This window comes from Populus trichocarpa, chromosome 16 (assembly GCF_000002775.5).
Source record: "Populus trichocarpa isolate Nisqually-1 chromosome 16, P.trichocarpa_v4.1, whole genome shotgun sequence".
NCBI classification, from domain to species: domain Eukaryota; kingdom Viridiplantae; phylum Streptophyta; class Magnoliopsida; order Malpighiales; family Salicaceae; genus Populus; species Populus trichocarpa.
Window position 1 is genome coordinate 75,917 of NC_037300.2, and position 14,802 is coordinate 90,718.

The 14,802-nt window shown below is 38.2% G+C and overlaps 2 protein-coding genes across 2 annotated transcripts; both read right to left on the reverse strand.

The window, feature by feature from the left end:
- Nucleotides 1-5,528: 5,528 nt before the first annotated feature.
- Nucleotides 5,529-6,413, reverse strand: LOC18105981 (cell wall / vacuolar inhibitor of fructosidase 2). Its single transcript, XM_006373493.3, has one exon. It carries the CDS (start codon nucleotides 6,218-6,220, stop codon nucleotides 5,660-5,662), a length of 561 nt encoding a protein of 186 aa, XP_006373555.1. The 5' UTR covers nucleotides 6,221-6,413; the 3' UTR covers nucleotides 5,529-5,659.
- Nucleotides 6,414-9,892: 3,479 nt separating this feature from the next.
- LOC18105982 (probable galacturonosyltransferase 4) lies at nucleotides 9,893-14,460 on the reverse strand. The gene is made up of 9 exons (XM_024587620.2): nucleotides 13,925-14,460; nucleotides 13,813-13,838; nucleotides 13,671-13,712; nucleotides 13,478-13,568; nucleotides 13,194-13,378; nucleotides 12,117-12,379; nucleotides 11,621-11,978; nucleotides 10,771-11,346; nucleotides 9,893-10,510 (listed from the first exon to the last, which is right to left on the reverse strand). The coding sequence occupies exons 1-9, from the start codon at nucleotides 14,085-14,087 to the stop codon at nucleotides 10,235-10,237; spliced, it is 1,980 nt and encodes a 659-aa protein (XP_024443388.2). The 5' UTR covers nucleotides 14,088-14,460; the 3' UTR covers nucleotides 9,893-10,234.
- Between the last annotated feature and the right edge of the window lie 342 nt (nucleotides 14,461-14,802).

Consider the following 14,802-nt stretch of genomic DNA (forward strand, 5'->3'; position numbering starts at 1 on the left):
AATCCCACTATGGCTCAAATCAAGTTCAGCAGTGAGGAAAAGGCAAAGAAATCCAAGGCAAAATCATCATCCAGAATTCTGTGGCAGAAAGCATTTTCTACAGAATTATGGCATGCAATTCAGCCAAAGAGGCTTGGAACAAACTAAAGAAGAATACCAAGGCAGTGACAGAACAAGGCAAATGCAAGTGCTGAATTTGAAGAGAGATTTTGAGGCACTTAACATGCAAGAAGATGAAACAATCTCCAAGTATTCTGATCGAATTTCACTAATTATCAACAACATCAGATTACTTGGAGAAGACTTTCCTGACAGCAGGATTGTGGAGAAGGTTCTTGTGACTCTTCCTGAGAGGTTTGAATCCAAAATCTCCTCTCTGGAAGAATCAAAGGACCTCAGTAAAATCTCATTAGGTGAACTAATGAGTGCTCTTCAAGCACAGGAGCAACGAAGAACAATCAGGCAAGACAGATTGACTGAAGGAGCCTTTTATGTGCAAAAACAACAAGCTGGAAAAGGAAAGAAGTTGCTTAATCTGAGAAGTAAAGGCAAAAATGAAGGGGGGCAGCACCAGTGAAGGTTCAAAAACAGAAGAAGTTTCCTCCCTGCACTCACTGCAAAAGAAACACACATTCAGAAAAATATTGATGGTGGAGGCCAGATGCAATTTGTGGAAATTGCAAGCAATCAGGGCACATCACAAAGGTCTGCAAGTTTAAAAAATCAGACCCAAAACCTCAACAAGCTCACCTTGCGGATGAAGTTGATACACAGGAGGAGCAATTCTTTGCTGTCACTTGTTTCTCAACAAATGATTCAGCTGATACTTGGCTTATCGACAGTGGATGCACACACCATTTGTGCAATGATGCTGGAATGTTCAAAACCCTTGATGAATCTTACAAATCCAGAGTAAAGGTTGGCAATGGAGAATTTCTGGAGGTCAAAGGCAGAGGGTCAGTAAATGTTCAAACAAGTTCAGGTATCAAAATCATTCCTGATGTGTTATTCATACCTGAAATCAGTCAAATTTGTTGAGTGTTGGACAAATGATGGAGAAAAACTATTCTCTTCAGTTTAAGGATCATAAATGCACTATCTTTGATCCTTCTGGAGAACAAGTGTTCTGTGTAAAGATGAAAAAACAGAAGCTTTGTTGTTGACTGGGATAAAGTATCTAATCATGCATATGTGAGTGCTACTCAGGATATTTCAAATCTTTGGCATAAAAGATTTGGCCATTTCAATCAAAAGGGCTTGTCAATTCTGAAACAAAAGGAATGGTTGAAGCATTGCCTACATTGAATGGTGAGATTCAATTGTGTGAAACATGTCAACTTGGCAAGCAATCCAGGCCACCATTTCCTAAAGGGCAAGCATGGAGAGCCAGCCAAAAGCTTCAGCTCATCCACACTGACGTGTGTGGACCTATGAAGACAGCCTCATTATGTGGTAACAAGTATTTCATTCTCTTTATTGATGATTATACTAGGATGTGTTGGGTGTATTTCATCAAATTTAAAAGTGAAGTATTTACAATCTTTAAAACATTCAAAGCTTTAGTTGAGAATCAAAGTGACATGCTAATTAATGTTTAAGATCTGACATGGTACTGAATATACCTCAAATCAGTTTCTTGAGTTTTGCAACAGCAGAGGCATTGTGCACCAATACACTACACCATACACACCACAACAAAATGGTGTGTGTGAGAGGAAGAACAGAACAGTAATGGAGATGGCTAGATGTCTCTTACTTGAAAAGAAAATGCCAAACAAATTATGGGCAGAGGCAGTCAATACCTCTGTTTACTTGCTGAACCGACTTCCAACCAAAGCACTGGAGGACAAGACACCATATGAAGGCTGGAATGGTGTCAAACCTGCTGTAGATCATCTTCGAATATTTGGCAGCATATGCTATTATCATATAGCTGAGCCAAAGAGGAGCAAAACTTGACAACAAAGCTCAGAAGGGAGTTCTTGTGGGCTATGGAATAACTACCAAAGGATACAGAATCCTTTGCTTACAACAGAGAAGGTAATTCTCAGCAGAGATGTGAAGGTTGATGAAGCAATCACATGGGATTGGGAACATCAGAAAAATATGATTTCTGATCAACCATCCACCATTCAACCTCAACTGGTAGCTGATGAATCAGTGGATGATTTTCCAGTTAGAGGCACAAGATCATTGGAAGATATTCACCTAAGATGCAACATGGCAATTCTAGAACCAACCAGCTATACTGAAGCTCAAGAATTTCCAGCATGGAGGAGAGCAATGGAGGCAGAAATGGAAATGATCAACAAAAATGCAACATGGCAGCTGATTGAAAGGCCTAAGCATCGCAAGGTGATAGGTGTAAGATGGGTTTTTAAAACAAAACTCAATCCAGATGGGTCAATATGCAAATACAAGGCTAGATTGGTGGTAAAGGGTTATGCTCAGCAATATGGTGTGGACTACCTAGAGACCTTTGCTCCAGTAGCAAGGTATGATACTATTAGACTTCTCATTACACTTGCAGCACATAACTCTTGGCAGATTCACCAACTTGATGTCAAGTCTGCCTTCTTGAATGGATTTCTTGCTGAAGAAATCTTTGTAGAACAACCTGATGGGTATGTTGTTAAAGATAAGAAGATTATGTGTATCTACTTAAGAAGGCCTTGTATGGGTTGAAACAAGCTCCCCGAGCTTGGTATGACAGAATGGACACACATCTGCTTCAACTTGGGTTCAGCAGAAGCCAAAATGAAGCAACTTTGTATGTGAAATCCTGTGGTAACCATTTTCTAATTGTATCTATTTACGTAGATGATCTGCTCATCACAGGAAGTGAACTTGGGATGATCCAAGAGTTCAAAGATGAAATGAAGAAGATGTTTGAGATGTCTGACCTTGGAATGATGAACTACTTCCTTAGAATGGAAGTGATGCAATCCAGCCATGGCATTTTTACATGTCAAAAGAAGTATGCTTCAGACATCCTAAAAGATTCAAAATGCAGGATTGTAAACCAGTGGGGAACTCCTATGACAACAAGTATCAAGCTTAGCAAGGAGATGAGAATCTGAAAAAGTGGATGAAAGTTTGTATAGAGGCTTAATTGGCAGCCTTCAATATCTTACAGCAAGCAGACCTGACATATTGTTTGCTGTGAGCATTCTTTCAAGGTTCATGCATTCCCCAAAGGAGACTCATTTTATTGCAGCAAAAAGGATACTTAGATACATTAAAGGTACCATTGATCTTGGTATTTCTGTCCAAGATCATCAGAAGGAGTTGTGGAACTAAAAGGCTATACTGACAGTTGACTGGGGAGGCTGTGTTGATGATTCAAGAAGCACTTCAGGGTATTTATTCTCACTCAATTCAGGTGTCTTCACCTGGAGTTCAAAGAAGCAAGAGACAACAGCTCAGTCCACTGCAGAAGCAGAGTACTTGCTGCTGCCTATGCTGTCAACCAAGCAATTTGGTTGAGGAAAATGTTAAAGGATTTGGGACATGAACAGATTGAAGCTACTAAAATCATGTGTGACAACAGTTCTGCAGTATCAATTTCAAAGAATCCAGTCTTTCATGGACGTACAAAGCATATCAAAAATCAAGTTCCATTTTATTAGAGAAGTTCAAACAATCTAAATGAAGTGATGCTGATTCATTGTTCTTCCGAAGAACAACTTGCAGATATATTTACCAACCACTACCTAAAGAGAGATTTGAGACATTAAGACAAATGATTGGAATTTGTCGTCAAAATGTCAAGAGGAGTGTTAGACAATTGACATTTTAACTCTAGTGTTTCAGTTTGTCTAATTGTTATTCAATCAAGTATTGTCTATTTTCTTTTCTTTCATTTCTGTTTTGATTTGGTCAAAAGTAAATCCTGTTTTTCTGAAGTTGTTGCTGAGTTAGTGGCAGCACATTGTCCACTACAGAGTTGGTGGCAGCACATTGTCCACTACAGAGTTAGTGGCAGATAACTAGGAAAGTTTGTTAAGTTTTCTCATGTATTTAAAGACATGAAGTTAAGGAAATACTTACTGAGACATTTATCAAACACCTTGTGTGTAGTTCCGTGTTCTTCAATACTCAGCATTGTTGTTCTTGATTGTGCATCCCTTCACCTGCACAAAACACAGCAACATAATTCTTAACAGTGGTATCAGAGCCCTCTTAGATCTTACAGGACCAAAACACCTTTTTCAAAATCTCAAAATGACATCCAACAACCTACTTTTAAACTCCCCCATTATATTCACTGGCGAAAAACTACCACATTTGGTCAGTGAAGATGCAAGCTTTTCTTGAAGCTTATGATCTTTGGGAAATTGTTTCCGAAGACAAACCAGTAGCTCCCTTACCAACAAATCCCACTATGGCTCAAATGAAGTTCAGCAGTGAGGAAAAGACAAAGAAATCCAAGGCAAAATCAATCATCCAGAATTCTGTGGCAGAAAGCATTTTCTACAGAATTATGGCATGCAATTCAGCCAAAGAGGCTTGGAACAAACTAAAAGAAGAATACCAAGGCAGTGACAGAACAAGGCAAATGCAAGTGCTGAATTTGAAGAGAGATTTTGAGGCACTTAACATGCAAGAAGATGAAACAATCTCCAAGTATTCTGATCGAATTTCACTAATTATCAACAACATCAGATTACTTGGAGAAGACTTTCCTGACAGCAGGATTGTGGAGAAGGTTCTTGTGACTCTTCCTGAGAGGTTTGAATCCAAAATCTCCTCTCTGGAAGAATCAAAGGACCTCAGTAAAATCTCATTAGGTGAACTAATGAGTGCTCTTCAAGCACAGGAGCAACGAAGAACAATCAGGCAAGACAGATTGACTGAAGGAGCCTTTTATGTGCAAAAACAACAAGCTGGAAAAGGAAAGAAGTTGCTTAATCTGAGAAGTAAAGGCAAAAATGAAGGGGGCAGCACCAGTGAAGGCTTCTGCTTCTTCATTTGGCTTCTTACTCAGCATTCACTTTACATGATATGCCTGGGAAGATAAAGAGTTGGCAGAGCCTTCTAAAATTCCTGGAACGGGGTGAAAGAGCAGACACTGTCAAGCAGAGTTAACTGACGCGTTGAGTTCTTCCCTGAATAAGTGACAAGGGGGTTTTCCCCTTTGCAGCACTAGCTCATACATACAAGTTGAATGGCTATCTTGAGGCTTTCATCAGCATTAATTGCCGTTGGCAAGCCCTCACAGTGATTGACCATTAGCAGTATTCTATATCAGAGGTAATCCTACATTAAACGAATTCATCCAAAGTTTAGCAAATGAAAAGATGGTGTTTTTTTCTTCATGCAAATTGATCCGCGAAGAGCTGTTGAATCACATGAATTGTTTTTTGCTGGGCCCACATCTGTACATGCATGGCCAGTAGAGAATGGATTCAAAACACAAGTTGCAATTTGCAAGCCTTGTGACCCTCACCTAACTCCATCTTGTCTTATCTCTTCTTTGTCTGATAACATATCTCGTCCTTCTGCTCTTGTAATGCTAAGAAAAAAAATTAAAAAAGCATCGACCCTTGTATTTATATATCTCCGCAAATTATCAGCTTAATTACTATTACTTTAATGGTAAGTCTTCTTCAGCTCCTAATTAATTAAGACAAGATAATTCAATGTGACAGAATACGAATCACATTCTAGTAAATAATTTAGCAACAACACCACAAATTTCACAAAGATACACCAAGTCTTGGTTCCCTTTGGCTAGTGCTGTTGGTGAAGGAATTCCCTTGAAAGCAGCCTTGCAATCATTAGCACCGCTAGAGGCTTTGGCTGCCAGCCTAGCCAATTCGAAGAAGGTCTCGGAGTCCAGGTCATTGTGGGCCATTGCCAGAGCTGAAACAGCCCTTTGGTAACCGCGGCTACACATTTGGAGACGCTGCTGCTGATCGTGGTGGGTAGAGCCATTGACCTTGATTGACCTGAGCTGATCAGATATGTAATGTTGGGTGGAGGTAGCGTTGTTGTAAGCTACCCCAACTGAAATGTAAGCCAGCGTGTACTCATCAGCTTCTGGGGTTCGCGAGTCAGAGTAGAGAGAGCGCACGCAGAATGGATAACTTGAAGTTTGTTTGCAAACCTTGTCCACTAGGGCAGTCGCTGCATCAGAGGCATGGAATATGGAGAGAAGAAGAAGTAGCAACAAGGAGATAGAGTGAAGAAGACGAGGGGGGGAGGGGCGAGACACCATTTCTTTTTCTCGTGACGATGGGATTGTGGATGAAATGAGATTACAAGCTTTCTTTCTAATTTCTATCACTTATATATTACCATGGTGGTAATAAAAGGAGATGAAGAGGATTTTAATCCACTTTTTTTTTCTTTTTTTGTCGAGGAATGAAACGATACGATACTATCCTGTTCAAGAAATAATTACCACCTGGAAGTTGATAGACGCAAACTAAGACCGACCAAGTGTATTGATGAAGACAAAATGCTCGCCTGATTTATATTACATTAATTATCATTTAAAAATTGACTGACACCAATCAAAGCTAACACAACACAAACTCTCCCACGCATCTTTCTCTCTCTCTCTCTCGTGTCGATTGATTGCCATTTACTCGACTAATTGTCCGTTTATTTCGCCGCCGGCACTTTTTACTGAAGAATACCTTTTAGGGAGAGTTAGCTGATGAAAATAAAAATATCTATCTTCACTTGCAACATCATCGTAGAACTATTTCAACCACCGTCACTGTCATCTTCTCTCCATGGCTGCGAAAGTATTTTAGATATAAAATACGTAAGTTAAACATCAAGAAATATCTTAATTGTGCAGAGCACACATACCACCTTAAATATATCTTCTCCATGGTTGAGAAATTGTTAAAACTGTTCAAATATTTTTATTTTTTATAAAAAAATATTTATGTAAATTTTTTAACGTATTAATTAAAAATATATATTTCATGACAACAATAGTTATCAAACCCGACCTAGGGGTTGATCTGGTCAAGGGATCGGGTCCTATTGGTTTATTGCTCTATCCTTGGGTATGGTGGTGGAGCCAAACCCAATAAACTTGGGTTTTGGCAAAATCTGAGCCTAACACTGCTGGGCAGCAGGACCCAACATTTTTGGATCATACTTGACAGAAGAACCCAACATCATTGGGTCATGTTTGGCAGAACGACCCAGCAGTGTTTATCCAAAATAATATTATATTATAGTATTTATGAATTGTTTTTTAATAGATTTTATTGTTAAAAAAATTCTCTTACATAATACAAAAATATAAAGTATATTACGTGTGAATAAGAAATTTATTTAGAGCTCCATCAACTCTAATATGACAATATTAGAATTATAATTTTTCTGAATTTTTTTATTTTGAAAAACAATTTAAGAGGAAAAAAATAAAAATCTTAACTTCAAGTAAAGAAAAAAATAATTTTTATTTTATTTTTAAAAACATTTTTAAAAGGAAAAAACAAACATGCTTCAATAAGAAAATCCAACCCAACCTCAAATGGAAAAAAATTTCCATCTATTTATTTCCTATTGACTGTATGAAAAAAAATTAAAGTCTTAGGTCCTACTGCAATGACCCAACAACCCTTTCTGACTTACAAACGGAAAAGACAACGCCCCCTACAGGCGCTACAGTGTCGTCCACAATGCGAACACACTATGTCTACAATGTCGTCCACAGTGCAATGAATCTGTGTCCACTCTAGTGTTTTCCCCTCGCGTTTTAATATATACCAAGAGTGTTGGGTCTGTCTGTAAAGAAATATCAAAGAGCCTTAGGTCTAACTACTATGCAAGAACCAACAGTAATATTTATAACAATAATATATAATTTGTCTTGTCCAAGTTCATATATTATTTAATCTATTCAAAAAGAAATTATAGTTTTTTTTCGGATAGTAATAATATTTTTTTCAAATATAATAATAATAATAATAATAATAATATTTAAGTTTATCCCTCAAATCAAATTTATGGTTGCTTTTCAATATTAATTTTTTTAAAAAAATTTATTAATTAAGATATTAATAATATTAATTATAATACAAATAATAACATTTTAAATATTAATAATAATATATTTGAGTCCCTTATAAACAAGAGCAAAGAGTCTTAAGTACTACAATTGGAACCCAAGCAACAAGAATTTACGAAAAGGTTGCATAAAAACAAAAGCACAATTCAATGGATAGAGAGGAGGAAGCTGTCTTCAAGTCCAATACAACCACATTGTATCATTTGACCACCTCAGACACACTTTCCACTTGTTAGACTTTCATCGAGAGGAGTGGGGCTGCTGCCTGCCAGCAAAATCAATAAATGTCACGTTCTTTCTTGACAGAGTAAGAGTATTTAAAAGAAACAATTAGGAAAATAGCAGACCGGGCGGGCTGGTAGATTATGTTATTCTCAACAACAACAATTTTATTTTTTTTATTCTGAATATTTATCTATTTTCAAGTAAATTGAATCATTATCAATTAATCCACCGAGCTAAAGAATCTTTTTAAGAATTAAATTGGTCACAACTAAGCTCCCAATGAATCCCATTGAATTATTTTTTTTTTTTAAAATGAAGGTCGTCTGAAATTATTATCAATTTACCGGGCGAGGCGAGTTCCTTATTCCACCCGCAAGTTCTGACTAGTAATCTCACACATATATGGAGTTAATAATTCATGAATACTTTTTTGTCTTGCAAGAAGCATCTGTTGTCTCCAACCTTGACTCATCTCCAGAACTATAGAGTTCTTCATCATCAACAGTTAACGTCAGGCTCGGCTGTTAAATCCATGGAGGGAGGGGAACTGTCTCTGTGAAATCCAGAACTATCTATAGGAGCTCTTCATCATCAACAGTCAATAATTCATGAACGGATCTTAGAAAGCCAAGCCAACGCAACTTGGATCTCGAAGGCAGCCCCGCGCATCTTGTTCGGGCAATACCTGTCCCGTCCTTCACGGACTCATCTATGCTGTGGGACCCGTGTAATAAGAACCGAAATAGAGAAAGCAACTACCAAGGCAGACAGACACGGACAAACGAGTAGAGTCCCACCACGTGAGGAGGGAGGAGGAGGAGGATATCTTAACGTGAACCCCAACTGTAACTGCTACGACTAATGAAAAACAGGCTGTCCCAGCCCCATGCCCCTGCCTTGTGGGCCACTATGAAGTCATTGCATGAACGGAATTGATTTAATTAGCCAACTCACTCCCCCCACTATCACATCACAGCTTGATTGCTAGAAATATTGGGCATCAACCAGCCCAGCTCTCACTAGTCACACCCTTTTCCTTTTCTGCCTCAAACCCTCCACTCCCAGCTGGGTCCAGTATACTAACACACACGCAGTACACGCACGAAAACAAGTGTCGGTGGGTGAAAAATGACTGATGTTCAAGCAGAGCCTGAAAGAAAAGAAGAAAAAAGAAATCAAGGACAGGTGCTATCTATTACTCCATCGACGGAATAAAGGGCATTTTATACCAGTCATCACGACCCTGTACGTTTAGGAATCAATGGACGGACCTTCACGCTCTTGCAAGACAGGAAACAGGAACGCAAGAAAAACCAACAATTGTTCCAAGTACCACGAACTACCATGCTCATGCAAGTATCGAGATAGGATCTAGAAATGTTATTTCTACGACATACAATATATGAAATGAATCAAGCGCAAGCTCCATAATCCAGAATGTAGCATAGCAACCTGTTATCACAAGAGACGCGGCCTTCATCCTACTTCTCTCTAAAATGCATCGCATTTAAGCCTCTCTTCTGAACAAAGAATACAAGAAATTGACCAAATAAAAGAAAAGGTTTCACAATCTCTCCAGAAAATGATGCCAAGGGACTTAACAACGAGGCTGAGATCAGAACACGGATATAAACTCAAGATTATTATGTCTTCTTTTCTTCTTTTAGTTTGCGATCATTTACAAATACACCTGCTAATTTGCAGGAATGTAATAAAGGTACCAAAATCAACTAACATGCATAGTGGCCTCAATCTACCATCCAAAAAAGGAAAGGAAAAAAATGTATACATAAAGAATTACACTCGATCAGCTTCTACTTAGATTACGAAAGAACATACAAGGTGTTGCAAACCTGTAAAAATGTTGGCACAGGATGTGGAAGAGCCAACAAAGTGATGTGGACCTGTAAAATGTTGGCACAGCATTTGCATGGAGCTCTAATGAATGGATGACACCACGAGGACTATATTTTATGGATTGATATTGCACTCTCGCAAATATGCATGATCATAATCAACATATTTTGCCCAGTTGCTTCGATACTTGGGTATGCCTATTTCAAGCCATGGTTTCATGTTGCCATTGTAATGTATAACAGCTGCTCGTTCAATTTCTCTTTGGCTCACATTGGGATTATAGCCAAGGCCCAGAACATGCCAACGTCGGTCAAGGGGGTGAGTCCGTTTCCAAAAAGTAATGAGGCCAGGTGGCAGAGTCCCCAACTTCCATAATTGTCTGTCATGATTCTGTTCACAAACAAAATTTCTTTAGAACCTACAGCAACATAAGACAACCAGAGCTAACTTTTCGAGCATAAATTGATGTTTGAGTTACGCATGTGCTGGAATAAACTATTTAAGATTTAAGAATGAATATTGCATGTATCCAGGCTTATTCTCCAATTTTGAACTAAAACCACTTGTCTAGTTGTAAAAGGTACCAATTTTGAATTCCATTAAACTTGGAACTCTACCCCCAAAAATACATCTTCAAGTAGGTTGCTTACCAGCTTCTGCCATGTATGATATACATCAGTGATGTTTTGCCTCTTCCATTCCTTCAAATCAAAGATGTTCATTCCATATGCCCATCCACAAGCACGGGGATCAAAATTCTTTGAGATATGAGGATTTGAGAAGTTGAGATATCGATCAAAACGATGGAAGTTTTCTCCACAGGTCTCTACAGCACCATTCACATTACCCTTCAAATCAAGGGACCAAAGGCCAGTAAGATCCTTCTGCACCACTATATCATCATCTAAGAATAACACCTTGTTGAGCTTTGGGAAAATCTCTGGCAGGTAAAAGCGAAGATGGTTCAGGATGGACAGGTACTTTGGGTTCCGGTACTTCAAATTCGAATCAGAACTGGCACGAGCTGCCCTGAAGTAATAATCAATCATTGATCGAGAACCCAACTGCTTCAGAACAGGACTATAACTTGAATTTAACCATGTGAATTCTTCAATGTTCTGGACCTGAATAGTGGCTACACCGGGTGGATTTACTAGAAACCACATCCTCATTGCTGCATAGTTGAGTCTATCACTAACAATGTGGAAAACAAGCTTCGAAGGATGCTGCGGATAAGTCAACTCAAAGTGATCAGTTTAAGGATGTCAATTAAAATAAAAAGTCTCAGATATAAATGAAAAACCAACTTCACTAATGCTATCATGCTCCCTTCCCCTTTCCAAAAGGAGAATTGAAGGAAGTGGAGATGGAAAATTAAATACTAAATTCAAAGGGAAACTATTTTAGCTTTCTTTGAATCAGCTCTTCTTTGGCTTTCTAAGATCTCCTTGGCAACCAAAGGGAGCGTGTTGATGTTCGAATAGAGTATCTTTTGTTTACCTTAGAATTGGTAATGGTGGAGTTCACAACCACTGCTGCTGCCAAAACATTATCCGAGAATAGTGCAATATGGTGAAGTGAAGGGTCATCCAATTTCTCTTGATTTGGAAATTGCTGTTCAGTAGAATTCAAATTATAATACTCCGTTGTCAGGCGCAACGGAAGACAGTGCAAACCTTTAGGTAGCGTCTTTGCAGTTAATTGCGTCAAGAACATGGTCTGCTTCTTATGGACTCGGAGTTGCTCTTCTGTTGAGTGGAGCATTGCCCGGAGCTTCTTTACCATAGTAGCACAGTCATCCTGCATTTGCTTGCCCTTTTCCAGCAATTGGTCCATTGCATTCAATTTCGCATAGGCACTATAATACAAACCAACAAGAATTCCATTATCAGAAGGGGGAAAAAACATAACAATCTATTAACTTTTTTTTTTTTTTTTCACAACGGAGCAATTTAGTTAGCCAGCCAATTTTGATATGTTTTAGAAAGAAACTTACTTCTTTGGCAGATCAGAATCCTTAGTTGCATCTACAAGTACACGCTGAACTTCCTTTACCCGCATTCGAAGCTCCCTTGTAAAGTGGGGATTGTTCTTCGTTGCCGGAAGGGACAGGTACACCCTTGCCTTGATAAGCTGATCTCTGAGCTGCCGCACCCGAGCATCTGGCATAGCTGTTTGATCTGTCTGTTTATTGGTTTCAGTTAACAGAGCATCCTTCTCATCATCGTCGCCCGAGTTTACAGCAGATTGTTGTTCAAGCTATCAAAAAAGGACCAAAAAGTTACAAAATTTTAGTTCACCTGTAAATTATAAATTACTTTCACCATAGAAAACTTTCTTCATTCTTTTGTTTTCCCATAATGTATTTGAGGCCTAAAAGAAATTCAGCAAGCAGGGCATTCATTTTGGAAACCATACAGCTGTCGCATTGCAACTCTGTTCAAATTATTAAGAAAAAGTAACAGATTGAGTTGACAATGAGTATGGTTCGTAGCCAATTCAATAGTTCCATCCAAATTGTTAATGGGGTGTGTTCTTTAAGTCTTGAAAAGTGATAGAATCGCTTTTTTCTAGAGATAAATTCTGCATGCACCTTCTATTGCAAGGGAATGTGACGCAATAGAAGAATATTCTACTTCGTAGTTATTTGAATATGGGAAGGGACGGAGAGCCTTTTGAGATGACTATTTCCAACAGCATGAAGTAATTGACATATAGAGTAGACCAAGCTTTAAAAACAAGTAATGAAAATGGCCACAGAACATCAAACTTAGCAAAGCATCACCAAAAACGAATTAGTCCTCAAAATATAATTCAAACCTTAATACAAAAAGGAGCTGCCAAAGACTTTTTGCATATGCCCACGTTCTAATGAACATGGCCACAGAACATCAAACTTAGCAAAGCATCACCAAAAACGAATTAGTCCTCAAAATATAATTCAAACCTTAATAAAAAAAAAGGAGCTGCCAAAGACTTTTTGCATATGCCCACGTTCTCATAGCATTTTTTTTTTAAAAAAAAAAAACAAACAACAATTGAAAATGGAAATTAAAATTAAAATCAAATGTACCTGAACTTGAGTTTTCTGTTTGCTTTCCTGATCACTTCCGTTGTCTGACTGGGATTCCTCCTCTTCCTGATTAGTGGTCTGAATGATCTGTTTGATGATATTGTCGGTTTGAGAATGACCTTCGTCATCAGTGGCAGATAGTACTCTAGCATATTTATGTTCTCTTGCATCAGGCAACTGCGAATCTAATGAACAAAATGATAAACCCAAAATTAGAAATCCAAGAAAGATGGGAAATTTTGAAAGAGAAGAAAAAAGAAGAAGAAGAAGAAGAAAGCACAGACCTTTTTCAGTCAGAATGGTATTGGAGGAGGAGTTGATGTGATCAGTATACACAATCCCAATGGGTTCTTTAATCACGGTAGATGATTCCTCCTACAGTGAGAAATAGAAGAGGTTAGATCTGGAATTCAGCACTGAATTACAAGCAAAAGGAGGAACTTTTAAGACAGAGAAAGAAGTTAAAGATAAACGGACCTGGGGCAACACATTGAGATGTCTGGTATCAGTAGGGAGAGTCTGCAAAACCAAAAAGACATGGAGAATATTATTATGACAAAATGTTAATAAAGAAGTGGGTTAAGGAAAAAGAAAGAGAGGAGAAGGGGATTGAACATACAAAAGCATTAACATCTTCTTGTTTAGCTGCGGAACAGAGAGAATAATCATTAATAAACAACACTACTTCAAAGAAAAAAGAGAGAGGGAGAGGATAAGAAATGAAAACTTACAAGTAGAAGGGGTAAAGGAGGAGGATAATTTATCAGTATAAAAGAATGGAGACAAGACAGTGAGGAAGAGCAACCCAATCACCAGATTTCTCATCCTCATCGTGGTGAGAATCCCAGAAAAGACTTTTGTTGTGGATGTATGAGAGAAAGAAACTGCATTCATCAAATTATTAAAGAGAACAACAGCAGGAGGAGGAGATTATAGAGTGTTGGTTTGAAGAGAGAGAGAGCGAGAGAGAGGCCTTTTTCTTGATTGCGGCGTGGATGGATGGATGGATGGGTCAAACAAACAAAAACAGATTGACAGGAGAGAGAGAGAGGCCTTTTCTTTTTCTTTTTTATATAGGTTTAATAGAAGAAAAGTATGCAATTACAGCAGCAGCAGCGTTGAGTTGTGTTGTGTTGTGGTACGATAATGAAAGAATAATAAATAGAGGACAGGAAAGGTGAGGTAAGGAGTGAGATGACAGGCAGGCACAGCAGAAAAACTGAGATTAGTAAACAACAGCAGGAGATAAGAGATAGAGATGAAGATGAAGATGAGAAGGGAGGATCAAGGAACCGTGTTTTGGTCCTTTCCTTTTTCACCTACACGCGGCCCAGCAGGAAAGATTCCACCTCCCCTTGTTGATTTAATATATAATGTATTTGGTCCCTTTAGTTTCAAAACTCTCAATTGAACCCTTCACGGACATAAATTAGGTCTCCATCTTGAAAGATGACCGCTTTTGTTTGATTTCCTCACAACAATCTCTACGAATAAATTGTCCATAATTGCCCTCTGCTTTATTACATATACATATACATATACATATACATATACATATACATATATATTTATCATTCATTTTCCATTTTTACGTATGCTCTCTCAAGAA

Bases quoted from the DNA above. Each gene is read 5' to 3' on its own strand.
- LOC18105981 (XM_006373493.3), bottom strand. From the start codon at position 6,220: ATGGTGTCTCGCCCCTCCCCCCCTCGTCTTCTTCACTCTATCTCCTTG.
- LOC18105982 (XM_024587620.2), bottom strand. From the start codon at position 14,087: ATGAATGCAGTTTCTTTCTCTCATACATCCACAACAAAAGTCTTTTCT. The intron at 13,713-13,812 runs GTATGTTCAATC...TTGGTTTTGCAG, and splicing joins AAGAAGATGTTAATGCTTTT to ACTCTCCCTACTGATACCAG. The intron at 11,979-12,116 runs GTAAGTTTCTTT...TTTGTATTATAG, and splicing joins GATTCTGATCTGCCAAAGAA to TGCCTATGCGAAATTGAATG.